The 15475-nt window shown below is 36.7% G+C and overlaps 3 protein-coding genes across 6 annotated transcripts; 1 reads left to right on the top strand and 2 right to left on the bottom strand.

Moving 5' to 3' along the window:
- Positions 1–1861: 1861 nt before the first annotated feature.
- Positions 1862–5550, bottom strand: LOC122411288 (uncharacterized). 4 transcript variants are annotated; one of them, XM_043420018.1, is made up of 7 exons: positions 5398–5550; positions 4970–5127; positions 4494–4659; positions 4182–4399; positions 3934–4101; positions 3681–3859; positions 1862–3212 (listed from the first exon to the last, which is right to left on the bottom strand). In XM_043420018.1, the coding sequence occupies exons 2-7, from the start codon at positions 5077–5079 to the stop codon at positions 3073–3075; spliced, it is 981 nt and encodes a 326-aa protein (XP_043275953.1). In that variant the 5' UTR covers positions 5080–5127; positions 5398–5550; the 3' UTR covers positions 1862–3072. The 4 variants fall into 4 exon arrangements, with proteins under 4 accessions (XP_043275953.1, XP_043275970.1, XP_043275962.1 ...); XM_043420035.1 differs by having other exon boundaries at positions 5410–5509; XM_043420027.1 differs by lacking the exon at positions 5398–5550 and adding an exon at positions 5201–5391.
- Positions 5551–6427: 877 nt separating this feature from the next.
- On the bottom strand, positions 6428–8871 carry Vps36 (vacuolar protein sorting 36). The gene is made up of 6 exons (XM_043427612.1): positions 8549–8871; positions 8240–8435; positions 7522–7877; positions 7274–7438; positions 6862–7077; positions 6428–6790 (listed from the first exon to the last, which is right to left on the bottom strand). Exons 1-6 carry the CDS (start codon positions 8642–8644, stop codon positions 6617–6619), a joined length of 1203 nt encoding a protein of 400 aa, XP_043283547.1. The 5' UTR covers positions 8645–8871; the 3' UTR covers positions 6428–6616.
- A 545-nt stretch (positions 8872–9416) lies between these two features.
- On the top strand, positions 9417–12130 carry LOC122414701 (uncharacterized). The gene is made up of 4 exons (XM_043426239.1): positions 9417–9928; positions 10330–10935; positions 11206–11398; positions 11717–12130. The coding sequence occupies exons 1-4, from the start codon at positions 9734–9736 to the stop codon at positions 11833–11835; spliced, it is 1113 nt and encodes a 370-aa protein (XP_043282174.1). The 5' UTR covers positions 9417–9733; the 3' UTR covers positions 11836–12130.
- The last annotated feature ends 3345 nt before the right edge of the window (positions 12131–15475 follow it).

Below are 15475 nucleotides of genomic sequence, written 5' to 3'. Positions count from 1 at the left end.
TCATCGAACCTTTTTGCTGAATAGCGAAAATGTCATTTATTATCGTGCAAGCGTTTTGCTGTTTTAAGTATTCATGCTTCTATGACTTTAACGATACAACCTTGTTGGACGACGCTATATATTCGAAGAAAAACATTATGTGAGAGGAAACCTCGATGAACGAAATTACCCCTTTTAAGCCTGCGAACACGATGCCGCAACAGAAATATCGAAAAGCTTCTATTTGTCTCGCATTAATCGATACTCCTTTCCTTATTTATGAGAACGAACAATGTGCTTCATTCCATTATATACGTAGAGCGAATCAACAATTTATCAAGTATTCATACGGAACCAAGTAGGCAATCCAATACTCTTTGGCATATCGACTGATCTTTAGTGCTGCTCCCGTCGATGGTCACTTACCAGTGTTTCGTGTCGTGCTGGTGAGCACGTAAAGGTCCAAGGATTTGTCTATTGGAATCATTTTTTTCATCTATTTCAGATAAACAATTTTCTCAGCTACGTAACAGCGCGAGAATGAAAAATCATTTATCGTCATAGAAATTAATGTTTGTGTCGTCACACGTTATTACGTTTGCGAATATAAAGAAGGGCGAATTTGTGACAAGAAAAATGTATCCTGCTTTCAGACGTAAATGGAAACCTACTTTAAATTCGCGAAACGTTGTGTCCCGGCCCGGCACCAAGAATATAAATTGAAGCATAACGAGCAAAAATCAGTAATTACAAAATGATGAGACGGCAAGGGAAACGGGTTTGGGCTGTTGAAACTTGAACACACTTCGAGCTACACGCTTTGCAAGAAATTCACTCTTCGTGAAAAAATCTTGTTCGATACACAATATCAATAAATTTTGCTTCGATTTCGTGACTCTTTAATGGTACGTGCTCACTTGACAGTCAACTGATTCGCTTGGTCAAAAAAAATCGATTTTGTTCGCTGAAAGCGAGATTGAAGATACTTTTGAAAAGCAATAAAAAGCATTTTAGCCATTGCGGAGTTAAGGACAAGGACATATCGTCCGTGCATACAAATGCTCGCACCACAACTGTAAATGTTGAATTACTATCGACATATGTAAATATATCGTCACGCAAAAGCATTTGGAGCTGCCCGTATACAGCGTTATCTCAGAATATTATTTTTGCAATGTCTCAAATTCGTGGGAACTCGTAATGAAAAACGTATTTGTACAACTGACTTAAACCAATAATAATTTTCTTGGGTATTGAAAACAATTTTCAATAAATACGAAGTAATATTTGATGGAGAAAATTTAAGAAAATTCTCAATCGAAATCGTCATAACCTTGCAATCTAAAAACCTTCACTTTTTACAACGTTCCTCGGAATTTTGTTAGACCATCAATAATAGTGTGTAAATCGGATTTAAAAAAAAATTTTTTATTGCGGTTGAGAATTTCGGGCACCAAAGCTTTCATCTCCCGCGGCAAGACGGGTTGTTTTCATGAATTATTAAAAATATAGAATAAAACATGTGCCTGAGTTAGAATCTCCATTTTTTTAAATGGGACGAAAAATTCTGGAATAAACGTGGTTTTTATTGTCCCTCTAAACAGAGAATGCTTCAAGAAATCATCACGAAAAACCTTGTTTCTGAAGGTTTTTGTTTTTCACTCGCGTCACTATTATTTCCGGCCACAGTGACTCTGGTCTCTTGTCACGAATCTTCTCCTGCAAGTAGGTTAACTTCCGAAAAGTCCCACTCGGACTGAGAACCTACCAGAAGCCTGTTTTTCGTTCAATGGGAAGAAATTTCATTCTCTTTTTAAAATATCTCAACATCAAGTGATCAATGATAATAATTATAAGATCTTACTTTAAAATTCTAAGAAAATACGTTAGAGTTGAGAATTTTATTTAAATACATCACTGAAACAAAACTTCGGGTCACACCGACCCAAGAATGATGGAATCGGGTAGCTAATGCAGGATTCAGAGGTGAATCGATTATTAGAGCTTCCTGATGCAATAAATCACACGAAGTTCTAAACTGAGAAGCAGAAAAATATATTTTTAAAAAATCTAGATACTTTGAAATCCAAGCAACTTTGGATATCCGTTTAGTTAATTCATGAAAAAACTACGTTAGAGACAGTGATATCTCCTTAACGCAGTACACTGCCACTAGTTTGTTTGCAGGATCAATAATTCACGAGTACGTCCTTATATATCGTCTCTACAGAGACATTTACAAGCGGATAGGAGCAGTGTGCTTTCTCCGTAAGCGGCGCGAGTTGCTTTTCCCGTATCTCGATTTCGCTTGCTCTCCCTTTTACTTTAATTTCCTTTCTCTATCTCGAAAATTCCTCGCGTTCCTATCGCCGGTAGAACAAAAAAGCCTGGAGCACATTCACCCCTTTTCCTTCGATTATTCCATATTCACGTATAACTATACGGTTAGGCCATGGACGAATATAGATACGTTGGGCTCAAAAGCTCCTCTGTATTTGTGAATTCGCTAGTTCTCGTCGGTAATAAAATTCTCGAGGTATCACATTGCGTAAGCCTTTCAAGGAAATTAATATCGTTCGAGGGTCTAGACGAGTAGGAAATATTGTCGGTGACGAATGGAATGAAATGCATGATACAAACTTCTATAATTGCTTTCTCGTCTATTTGCCTGATCTATTTTTCTTGTTGTTCGTCCATTTGCGTTTAAACACTTTACACTTATTTTGGGAAAGCTTGTTTTGATGAACCTGTTGACGAACAGCGAGAACGTAGACGAGAAATGAATTTTTTCGGAGTGGAAAATTTAAGTGGTTTTTGCTTTTTCTAGGTTATGAAAATAGAAACGGTATTGATGGAAACGGAGTGAATGTCATGGATTTTTCGTACCGTTGCTAGGATTGGAGGGAACGGTTCATCATGGAAGGATTTTCATGTGGCGTGACGATTCAGCGACTTGTGTGTGTCACATCCTCAATCGCACATTTTTTTTCTTTCAGTTTATACGTTTCTCGGTCGAGACTCGTTGCGGCTGAGATTTTGACGTCGATTAATCAAAACGCTCTTGAAAGAATGCTCGTTTTTTCGGGAGCGCCTTTACTCAAAAAATTCGGTGACCTCGGCGAGCTCACGATCACGAGCTTGCCTGTGTGCCCAACGAGCTTCTGCTAGCTTTTCACTCAAACCCCATTTCTCGTGGTATACTCGTTCACCGCAACTCGGACATTTTTTACCCCCTAAAAATAGAAAGAGAAATAATAATTGCATGAAATGTTCGGGGAACTGGTTTTTATGAGGAAGAATATCGTTTGCTGTTTTTTGCTATTATTCACTTTCAAAGCAGAGAACAAATAATCGATTGTGTGAAAAATGCGATTCCGTTATAACGCTTCTATTCAATGGCTGCGATTTCAGACTTAAAATACGATAAAATTAAATGCTCTAATCCAAGATTCGAGATAATCCCAAGTCGGTAAAATAGCCGATGAATTTCTCTAGGAAGGTAGGCTAGCAGTACGAAAAATTGTGCAGTCGTTTGAGTCTCGTTTCTCTACTCCGTGTCAGAATTTTTTTTCTATTTTTTTGTGCAACAGTTTTCAAGCGTCGATTTCTTTTCCTCTTCCACATTGAGATTAAACATTTTTTTTCGTTTGAATACTTGGCCTCAGCCTGTGACGAATCCCACGATTATACATTTCAATTACCATGGAATGGCGGAGTCTTCATGAATGTCACGAGGCATCGCAAATGAAACAAATGGCCGCAATAGAGTCTTTCGGCATGCATGTCTGCAGTTTCGTCGGTAATTGCGGTATCTGGATTTTCGGGCAAACATATGGCTTTGCAGAGCTGACAAAGTTCCTTTGGAATAGCTCGTACAGTTCTGTGCAAAGAGATGAAAAACTGGTATGACTGCGGTCTGTATTTTATTTGTTTGTTTATTGTCGAGGTTCTTACTTGATTATGAAGGAAACAACAACTTGAAGAGACGGAGAAGGTGAAAATGCTTGTTTCAGGGGATGCTTGTTCAGAGGTGGCTCGACGCAACGCCTCCCCAATTCCTTCGCTTGGGCCGAAAAGTAACGAGCAAAAAGAGGAGGAAAGTTTGTGTCTACGTCGACAACGCTAAATTAATGTAAATCGTTAAATGAACACACAATCGCTTTGAGACAAGGATTACATAGATGTCTCGAATCGGAACTTACCAAACAGCATTTACCGGATAATCGTCAGGCACGATTATCTTGACTTTGTAATAATAAAGTCCTTGCGAAGCTCTAACACGGACAGACGACTTTTTACTGTTCAACTTCAAATCGCCCTCGTCGACGAGTAGTTTTTTTAAGTGAGTTATTTCATCGTAGCAACAGCATAGGGGATTTTCTTCAACAAAGTTTCTCACAAATTTGATGGTATCGAGAACCTGCTCAAAATTCACAAAAATCATTATGAATTAATATACTTTTCTGTATCACAATTTTCGACTGCTTTTTTTGTTCTGTAATTTTTTACTGTACCTGTTCTTTACCCAGTATATTCTTGCAATTTTTTTCACACGCTTTTTCCAATTTTTCGAGAAATTTAGGTGCAAGTGTTTTACTCTTCAGTTCAATCAGCAATGCAGCTTGAGGATATTCCTCCGGGAATTGAATGCAGATCACTATTTTTTTGTATGCTGTCCGCCTATATTTTTGTATTGAAAATCAATGGAGCATTAGTATGATATGAAATGGTTTATTTCATTTCTTTCTTTTTTTTTATCATTTATTTCATAATGGGACCACAAAAGCAGAGATTAAGGAACCATGAACAATGAAATGGTCATGATTTCTTTATTTTTATCATAATATTAACTACTTCATCAAATTAAGGTTTAAGAAAGGAAATGTGGAATGGAAAAATCAATTAAAGAGATCGTGAATATGAAAATTATGTACATTATAAAATGTGAATTGTTATAATTGAGGAAATTTAATGTTAAACTTTGACTTACGTTATTTCGACTCTGACCATTGAGCGTACGCACGAGACAAGTCTACTGTCAGGTACATCTTTCTTACAGAGTTTTGATACTTTACACAATTCATCGTCGATGAATCCCATGAACTCGTTGTTATTCCTACTTTTTTAATTTCTTATCCCGCGAGTGATCTGAAAATAACAAAAATTCAAGAGAGGAATAATTTTAACATAACCTCAAAGTAGGCATTCGCTCTACTCAAACCATTATTGTACTTTGCTTGGGAAGTTTGGTCAGTATATTGTTTTCGGCCACCAATATTTTTAGCCAGAATTGAAACGCGTCACGGTCTTATGCCGTCTTTTTATTGCTTCTTTTCAGAGTCCAATTACTCCGAAATTCACGAAAATCGCTACGTAATTGCGAATATACGAATTTTCTACTCAGCGATAATTTTTCACCTTGATGTGTACCATGAAAATAGCCGCGTATCGTTTCTTCTCTGTTTTCTTTTTGTCTCAAAAGCAGCTTTCATCATCACCCTAACCAACCCTAACCAAAGCCCTAACCTAACGAACGTATGAAATTACTTCTTCGATTACGTCATCCATATATGTGTATACGAACAAATCTTCGTTTTTTCATTACTTCAAAACGCAACTGTTTCGATTCTCGTAAAGGTTTCATATGTGGCTTGTAGAAATTTTTAATTTTTGATAAATGTCAAGTTCTATTTCTGCGAATGCTTACATAATTTCTTTTTTTTTCAATTCAATAATTTAAAAGTGAAATATATTTGCTGGATAAAGTGAATGCAGTGAGGGTTACCTGATTGCAAATTTCTATAATCTTCTCTGTCGGCAAGGAAGTGTAATATTGACATTTCGTATATTTGCTGCAATTGGTGGATGCAGCTGAATGCACCAAATTTGAATGTGCACGGTAATCACAACCGTGAGTGCGAGAGAGATAGCTGCAAATTTTGAAAAGGAAATTTTTCCACGTCGTTCGTCTGATCGAAAAAATAAAAATGTCATCGGATTTTTGCGATCGTGCTGCGTACGATGACATTTTTATTATTTTAATCGGACGAACGATGTCAAAGATCCATCATCTTAGTCTCGCCAATCAAGTTTCGTAATAAGGAAGTCCTTGTTCGAAAACTTGAACACATAAATTGCGAAATAATTTAATAGGGTTAGATTTGAAAATATATTCAAATGATAGTATTGAATTTTTGGATTTCTCAAACAATTAAAAATTGTTTGAGCACTACAGGGCTTGCATTTCATTATCTGACTAAAATGCTCCCCATAGAAATAATCGTTCTCAAGGTCATCAGCATTTTAAGATTCGATGAGATTGGATATTCCAGATTTGAAGGCAGCTGACATTTAAAAATGTTTTTTTTTACGAAAAACTACTTAAATAAAAACATCAATAAAATGACCGCAGTTTCCTTTTATAGATTCATTAGGTAAAAAATCCTTCTTAAAAAGAAAAACTTTATTGACAACGGGTTTATTTGCAATAACAATATTAGCACTGTGATCAATGATCAAATATCGACGCGTTATAAAGGCACAAATAATTTATAAATTACCACACGTTCGTATCAATTCGCTTTTTCTTATAGATGAAAAAAAAGTGAAAGAAGAAATAAAAACAAAACCTTTCGAATTAGACACTTTGTTCGAGAAAAAGATTGGGATAAAATCTCAGTGCCTCGATGGTATCGTCTCTGCAGGCTCGACCGTTTTTTTCTGTAACGAAGAGTCGTTCGCGCGCCAACAAAACTGATATACCCTCAGATTGGGCGAGTTCTTCAGCCGTTGCGGAGCCTCGTTCTTTTAACTACAGAAGAGAACCAAAACATAAGGAGTGAATTTTAAGTTACTCGTTAATTTTGGCGCTACAGTATTTACCCATTCAGCTATCGCTTCTACAATTGCTGTATCATCGTGTGATTTTGCTTGTAAGACCATCACGCCACTGTCGAATGTTCGTAAAACTATTGGTAAACCGAGAGGCCCTAAAAGTCTACTCGCGTTTAACAAATCTTCGGGAGATAAAAGCTCCATTCCTCGAGCTCTGTTCACTCGGCAATATACATCGGACAAAGCCATCATACCGCCGACTTCCTAGAACAGATGATCAATGTTAAGAGTCCAAATTTTCCTTCTTATTCACCAGCGATTTAAATTTTCGCGCCTTTTCAAGTTCATATTGAATAATTTTCAAAATAAATTTTTTTCCTATCAACCTGTGTTGAAAATCTAACTAGATTATGTCATTTTTATAATTATAATAATTATTATAACTCGATTTCATTCGTACCTTAATGGGTTCTTCCAATATTTGAGAAAGTTGCATGGCCAATTGTTGAAAGTACTCATTGCTGCTCTTGTAGGCGTCTCGTGTAACTGGGTCATCAATACCCAAGCTCATTAAATATGACTTGAACCTTACTGTTTCATCTTCCGTGATATCGCCTGCCCTTTCCTGCAAATCAGGGAATTATTTTGAGTAAAAATCATCGCTAAGATCTATTCGTATCCTTTTACTCAATTTAAACAAAAACCTACACGGATTTTTGCTGATATTGTTTTTGATATCGTCACCATATCTTTGGCCATTCCCATCAACTTTTGTAAATCTTGAAACGCTAAGGATATACTGTCATCGGTAGCTTTGTGTTTTTCCATCAAACTTCTTTCTATTCCCACAATTCCTCTTCTTATTTTTATTGTCGGGAGCACTTTTGAACTTTGTGCATTACTTGCTAATTGGGTTCCCTCAGCTTTGAATCCTGGAGACCGTTCCCATTCTCTGCTTGCTACCGCGTTTGCCAAATCTATGATGAAACTTGGATCCAATCCCTCTTTGAATGATAATTTTACATAGTTTGATGTGCTGTTATCCATAGGACCTGGCATCTTCTCTGAAAATTAGTAATTTTATTTGACTCATTTTATTTTATTTAGCGATAAGGACAGTGTTATAAAAAAATTTGAATATGTTCTATGTTTGGTTCTATGTTCTCAATGACAGAGAACAAAAAGATAGTCATCGTTGCATCTCACACGTGTAATATAAACAGTGCAACAGATACAAATACAATGAAATAATCAATAAAGCAGTATTTTAGGTTTTCTATAACCAAAGAAACTCAAGAACAGTATTCAGAAAATTATCAAATAGTTATCCAAAACATTTACAAAGTGAAGCCCATTACGCTCTAGATAACTTTTTGATAATTGTAACCCAAATTTTCTTAAGATATACAAAATAACTAGCTCATACCAGTGGTAGATTCTGCCAAATGGAGAATGACTTTTTTGCTACGTCCAAAAGAAAAAGCTCCTGGACTTTCCTCCTCGTAGAATACAACCCGGGAAAGAGGCAAACATAGACATGATTGACCCCGCGGGATGTCTCCTGGTTTTGCCCAGAGAATTCTGTGATTCGTCAGTATCAATTCGCCCATTTCAAAATTTGTCTGCAAACATTTTTGTTTTTGATAAAAAATATTGAGGTTATGACGAATTGTTTCACTGCTGTTTTCCCTCATTGTTTCTGAATTTTTTAAATTCACATTCCAAAATAATTTACCTTGACGTCTCCGTCATAGAGACGAACGGGTACATCGCGTCTGACATAAGTCTCGTTGGGTAGAAGTCGCGACTCACCATACTCAAATCTATTCATTTTTGTTTGTCAGAAATACACTCACAAAGCTCAGTATATAACTTTCGAGCACTTCACTTTCCGTTTATCAGAATTTTATTTGCTTCCTAACAGATTTTTCACGATTATTTTCAAATGAATTAAGCGTCAAGTAGTTCTCACGAATCATAATCATTTCACTCATGCAACCGATGCAGCCCAAACGCCCGGACAGCCTGTACGGCACTACTGAACCCAATTCCAAATTTCCACTATACGACTGACTATTTACATGCTGACATGATTTCTCGGTTCTCGAGATACCGACCTCTGTGAATCGAACTTGATCTACTAATTTTGAATTTTTCACTTTTTCTTGGTTTAAATCGTTTTTCGAATCACAATCGATGCTTATTGTCAGAAATTGGTTAATTAGAAAAATCAAAAACAAAAATCCGTGTAAAAGTCAGTTGTTTTTTTTATCAATTCAATGAAGTGTATAAAACGGAATGCGAAATAAGAGTGGCGAAGTTCTGTTCGATCGACGATGAATACAAAAATATAAAATGAAATACTTCATTTCAGTTTAAATTTTTTCATTGAACGAAATAGTAAAAATATGATGATAAATAATGATGAAACAAATGAAGGAAAAAGCGTGATCATAATCATTCTTTTTTCCACCATTCCAATTTATTAACTCAGTTTTCATTGCATAATTAGAAAATTTGTCGTCACTGCATGAATCATGATTTAATCAGGCTTCGGAGAATATGCATAGATATAAATTTACAATTCGGAAAAAAATGCCAAGCGGTACTCAAAATGATTTTGTTTGACAAACTTTCAAAATCACCGACAAAAAAGATTATGAACGAAAACTGCAAAATATAAGTTCATTGGCTCTTCTCTGTTCTCTCTGTGAGTAAACAGTGTACTTCAAAAATAAACAAAAAACGTTGGCTATAGTAGCTGCACGTACGGGTTAGCGGGCAGTTTTCTTACCGGCAATAATCGTGCAGGAGTGCAGATCACATATACGTTTTCATAAAGAATCCATCGTTGCATTATTTGGCATTTTGATATCTGACAGTCGTTGTTATACTAAGTAACTGATTCATCGAACACGAAATGTTGCGAAAAAAGTATTTGTATAACAGAGACGGAGTGGTATCTGAAATATTTCAAAATGGCTCTGCAGAAATAGAATTCGATTTGGATGGTGCCCAGGATTATGCATTTTTGAAAAAGGGTCGTTATTATCACGATGGCAGGCTCGTACCAGAAAATCTATCATTATCAAAGTATCTTCGATTCGGTATGAAGGTGAGTGGAACGAACGTTTATCAAATCTTTTACATACTTATAAACATAACCGTGAAACTTATTTTTATGGTATTATGACAGTAATTCATAGTTTTAATAAGTTTCAATTTGTGTGAATGACGACTAAAATCGATGATTCATACATACATCTGGTACTAATGATACCAAAAATTTTTGAAACTATCAAATCAAGAAATTGCTACGATGCAACAATGCGAACAACAATAATCTTATAACCTATGGAAGACTATTTTCTGAAAACATGCTGCCAGGGTACTGTCACATCTCTGAATACATAACTTGTTGTATGATATTGATGAAGATCGTGGATAAGTTACGGTTTATAATCTACAGAAAATTATCAACAAAATAATGTAATTCGAAATGATTCAAATTTATAGGTCAAATTTTCATGTCACGTGCTGGATCGTACGGATGAAGAGCAACTAGATTCGTTTCATCATCAGCGAGCTTATGGCTGGTTCACTATAATGTGTTGGGCAAACACAAAAAATGTACAAAATGTGCAAATCTCTGTGACTCCTGGCCTCTTCTCAGTTTCCTGCAGCGTTGAAAGCGTGAAAAAACGGCATGCAGTTATGACGTCATTTGATACTTCAAACAATGAGCAGAAGATAGAGCTTTTGGCCAGTAAATTTTATGTCCAAGGCAAAAGATTTCCTACTTCTAAATCACTCTCCAGTGCTCTGAATGTCGATGACAAGTTGTTCAGCGACGCTGTGCCTTGCATTGAGGAGGCGAGCAGGTTCGATTGCAAGTGGTTTGCTACATGTGCATTCTTAGGAAAAAGGCCACGTCTTCCAAAGCCGTCGGACATTTTCAACACTTTTTGTGCCAGTTATTTTTCTGATGACACTCAACCCCTCCTCGATCGAGGCTGGATTGGCGACAATGACGAGAGCAGTGCTGACGTTTTTGATCAAATTGGACACCATGCTGAAATGAAGTCTCGGTTCAAATCACAGCTGCCTAAACTCATTACTCTGGTAACTTTCTGAATTGAATGTAAATCTAATTTTTTTGGACTGTCATTTTGTTCTTTGAAGTACTTTTAATTCAAGAAATACCCAAGGAAAGTCGTATACGATCAATACTAAGAATGTTCATTTATTTTTTCATGAATCGGTACAAGTTCCAACTCCATAAAACGATTAAAATTATTCGATTCCATTGGTTGAAGCTAGCTTCTCTGTCTTTTTTCAACGAGGATGCTACGATTTTTATTGTAAGTGTATTGATTTTTTTTTGCTTTACAGTACACGAGAAATCCATGTACCCTTTTTACCAGTGGTTATGGTTTCATTCTTGACGTCTTGAATGACGAATACGCCATTCTGCTGGGATGTTTCAAGCTAAATGTTTTCCAAACGATTTTGTTTCATCGAGGAAGCGCTTTTCTCTTTAAGTCTTCGCTTGCAAGATCTAAATTAACGGAAATATTCGTCGAAGGTAATTTGGTTGATTTTTTCTCCTCCTTCAGCGACAATATATTCTCCGAAAACCATATTTTTTGAAAGTTACCTAAAAACGGTTAAAAAATTGAAGCTAGTGGACAAGAATAATTGAAAATTTATTTACAATTTTTAACCCGCGAACATCGCGCGCACACGATGAAAAAATGTTTTTTTATGCTACGCAATATACGCATTTTGCACAAACTTTTTCTCTCAGGCCATGGAAACGCTGCAAAATTTGGTCAATCTGTAGAAATCGAATTTGAAATAAATTTGCAATTGTTAATGCATTTTTTCAAATAATCATTTCCAGGTGATCGTTTGCGCTTCATTGCTGTAGGTGCGCCAGTGAACTTCCTTACCGATTGGATAGCAGTTCAAGTATCAGCAGCCGATTCGATTCCTGAGATTGAGGAATCTTCTCATTCATAGACCAGAAATACAGAACTCGTTACCGAAGGGGTAAAGAAAAGAATTCCCCGTTCGTAACCAGGGAACTGTTTTTCAAGGAGAAACCTGTGATAATATTATAAGCATAAAACTTAACATTTATCCACGATTTCTTCCTAAACAAAAGAGTCCTTACCGATCAAGACTGGTTATATATTTATTATCCGTTAATCGACCACAGATCCATGATTCATGATTTACTTTGAAATAATGAGACGAATCGAAAAATTGATAGTTCAGTCTTCTTTTATTAAAAATATATTGTTTTGCAAATCTATTTGAATTGAAGTTTTCTAAAACCTAAACACTCTCAGACTTTAAGTGAATTTTAAATGGATCGAACCTTTTATTAACTTGAAAACATCAAAAACGTACAAAAATATGTACTTATTTTTATAAAATCAGATATTCTTACGAATAGTGAAGTATCGCAGTGAAACAATGAAAACAGTGAAAGTGTCATCGATTTTGTACCGATTTGAAATCTTCACTAAAATATTTTTCCAAAAAATATTACTTTTTATTGCATTAATGAAACATTACAAGTTTTTTGAACTCGTCATATGCATACATGAATTTTTTAAAGCTTGTATCGATCAATATTTTTAATCCATCGACGACACTTACAAAAACAAGCAGCTTGGGATGTCATTATAAAAATTATTGAATGAATACGTAAGTTCAAACACCATGACTGTGACCTTTGAAAAATTAAATCTTCATCAAATCAATGGTTTCCAACGATTGCATAAAAAATATTAAAATAGCTTTTCATTCTCGTTCCATTTAATCAAGAAAAAAGTTGAATGATTCTTTTCAACACAAAATATTGAATACAACAATATTGTAAAAATTGTCTCTGTTCAAGGAGCTTTGGTACGATTCTATTTTTTCAAGCGAACTGTCAGTTTTCCAGTGTTACGGCATCGAAAACCGACCCAAACAGAGCCCGTGGTCGATCAGAGTGAACTCGCCGTGTACGATTATGAATAATTCATAAACAACATGCACAAATTATTTTATTTTTCATCATGAGAATTGTAACAGTATATTCAGTGGTTTGGCGGCTCATCAACAAGTTTAATTTTCATCTCAATATTCTACCTGGGAAACTGTCGTTCAATAATGACCGATGGAATCTCACCATTTTGAGTTTTTTTTTTTTATTGGATTATACAAAAAGGGGGGGATTCAAAATTTGGCCGACGCATTCAGTATATTTTGAAAAATTCACTTAATAAATTTTCAAGTGTGTTTATCCGTATCATTAATATTTTGGAGAACCCACAATCTCATTTTCTGACAAAAAACATCATGCATTTGTTGATTGTTTAAAAATTTTTTGGATAATTTCGTTAGACATTCAGAACGTCGGTGAGCCTTTAAAAATCGCGAAATTATACTGGCCGAATAAAATGTTTCGTTCTTAAAGTTGAAACAGAGACAATTTCATATGAGCGAGTGTTATTATCCGGAGGGTTTACTTAAGGGCTTCCCTGAGAAAAACTCGAAACTTAACGAGGAAATGTGTGACGGTCATTAAAGTTGTTATTTAGGAAATGACCTCGAGCCCGCGTACACAAAGGGGCAAAGTCGAGGGAGAGCGACTGGTTGACCTGGGAAAATATTTCATAGCCATATATGGAAAGGGTGAGCACGCGCGAGCAATTGCTAAATAGGAAGTATATCCTTGCTGCTCGCTTCTTTTTTTTTTTTTTTAATATTATGTTCTTTTTCATTTTTCGTTTTCTCTGGGAGGGTTATAAAAGTTTTGCTGTTTTTGCTCTCACTGTATTTTTCTTTCTCACTCAAGAGCTCAGCTCTCAAATACTTTTTACTTTGATTTAGAATCTCGGCCATCTATGGCAGTATATAAATGTGCCTACAGCAAGAACGTTGAGTCACATTAAATACGGTGCAAATTAAAAATCCGAGACTCGTTTCCGTGTTACCGCGCAAGCAGGAAACCGAAAACAATGTTTTTTCATCCACGAACACGAAGCACAACGTTGTGCGGTTTCATCCACGAACACGAAGCACAACGAATTGTGCGGTTAAGAATCCCGAGTTTAGAAAATTATTTTTACAGTCACAGTATTACAATTTCATAATTAAAAATAGCTAACGGACGAAAAGAAAGTCAATGTTGACGATGTTGACTTTTACGATTCGTTAGTTTTCTTTTCTTGAAAGATATCTCGTACACAAGAATTAGTAGTCCGCTTATATATGGAGCTTGAAGATCGCGGCGCATTAAATTCCGTCCGAAAGAAAGTTGTCACGATTCACGAGTTCAACGATATTGATATCCCTTAAGGGTTCTTGTCACGCGGAGTACAGTGTGAGAACGATAATTGCAAGACCCAATTCGTTCGTTCGTGTAACGACAAAATAGTGGGTCAATTCGGCACTTTTAGAATTTCGAATGGGTGAAGCATATAAATAAAATTTGAATAACAATTTTTCACTGGTGCGATAAGTAAACACAGAATTTGCTATTTTCGATAACAAGATTTACTTTTATTTCTTTATCCACGGTGTTATTTAAATTTTGTTAAACTTTTGAAAACGGTTGAGAGGTCGAAAACAGTAGTGTATCGACGAGCTCTCTTATGACGACATTGCGAAGGTCGAACGAGTCAAATTTCATTACGATCGATGAAGCCGTTGGTAAAAAATGACGAATGGCATTTTCGAAGTGGTTGGGAGCCTTGCGATACATGGCCTTAAGTGAAAAAAAGTGAGGGAGTATATTACGCTCTTTGGAATATATAATGAGGAGGCTGTGTGGCTGAAAGTGTAAATCGTGTTTGGTTGACAGTGTGTACATGCAGGAGAACGCGAACAACGGCCGGTAGTTTGTTCACTCGACTGGGTTCACGGTCTTTTCTCTCTTGCCAAGAGACGGAATCCCCGATCTTCCAATTAGTCATGAGAGAGTCTCGCCCGGCATCCTTGTGGCGCCCCGTGGTCGTATCTCGTGGCTCGAGGACGGTCTCGACTGCGCGAACAGGCTCAATTCACCAAATATAGATGACGCGAAGTTGCGAGTCTCGAAAATCTTCGTCGCTCGTCGTTCAGTCAACTTTTGGCTATCTGCATTGGAGACTCGAAACGCGAGTGCGTCGGTGAGATAAAACGAGATTGAGAGCGGGAGGAGAGAGGAAAAAGAGTTTAAGAGAAAGATGAGGAGGAGGTCACAAAGGTATGTGCAGGGACTCGCGAGACCACGACCACTGAGGAATTTCACTCATGCGGTTCCGGGGCTCAAAATAATCTTTCGTTTGCCCCCCACTCCCCCTTCTTGACGCCTCACTTGCGCTCGGTCGCACGAACTTTCGACCCATGGCGAATGCAACGAGAGCAAAAAGATCGAAGGCAGAAAAAAAAAGGAGAACCACCATGTTTATACCCTCACGAAGAGAGGAACACAGCGCGAGCGGTGACTTCGTATAGTAATGCAGAATCTATTAGAGCCGTTAGGTAAAATAATACGAGCCGGTCACCGATGGTCCGTGTGTGTATGCACTTCACGGGATTGGTGCCAATTTGGACCAATCGGTAGAAGCCCAACCGCGCGTTGCTTTTTTAGTGTTTTATTTTTCCGACAGAGCGTGCACGC

Source organism: Venturia canescens, chromosome 1, assembly GCF_019457755.1.
Source record: "Venturia canescens isolate UGA chromosome 1, ASM1945775v1, whole genome shotgun sequence".
Lineage (NCBI taxonomy): Eukaryota > Metazoa > Arthropoda > Insecta > Hymenoptera > Ichneumonidae > Venturia > Venturia canescens.
The sequence above is the reverse complement of the archived record's forward strand: the minus strand, read 5'-3'. Positions and strand labels throughout refer to the sequence as shown.

Bases quoted from the DNA above. Each gene is read 5' to 3' on its own strand.
- LOC122414701 (XM_043426239.1), top strand. From the start codon at position 9,734: ATGTTGCGAAAAAAGTATTTGTATAACAGAGACGGAGTGGTATCTGAA. The intron at 9,929-10,329 runs GTGAGTGGAACG...TCAAATTTATAG, and splicing joins ATCTTCGATTCGGTATGAAG to GTCAAATTTTCATGTCACGT. The intron at 10,936-11,205 runs GTAACTTTCTGA...TTTGCTTTACAG, and splicing joins TGCCTAAACTCATTACTCTG to TACACGAGAAATCCATGTAC.
- LOC122411288 (XM_043420018.1), bottom strand. From the start codon at position 5,079: ATGGGATTCATCGACGATGAATTGTGTAAAGTATCAAAACTCTGTAAG. The intron at 3,860-3,933 runs GTAAGAACCTCG...CTCTTTGCACAG, and splicing joins GTTGTTTCCTTCATAATCAA to AACTGTACGAGCTATTCCAA. The intron at 3,213-3,680 runs GTAATTGAAATG...TTCTATTTTTAG, and splicing joins GAAGACTCCGCCATTCCATG to GGGGTAAAAAATGTCCGAGT.
- Vps36 (XM_043427612.1), bottom strand. From the start codon at position 8,644: ATGAATAGATTTGAGTATGGTGAGTCGCGACTTCTACCCAACGAGACT. The intron at 7,078-7,273 runs GTACGAATGAAA...CATCTGTTCTAG, and splicing joins TATTGGAAGAACCCATTAAG to GAAGTCGGCGGTATGATGGC. The intron at 6,791-6,861 runs GTAAATACTGTA...TCTCTTCTGTAG, and splicing joins TAGAAGCGATAGCTGAATGG to TTAAAAGAACGAGGCTCCGC.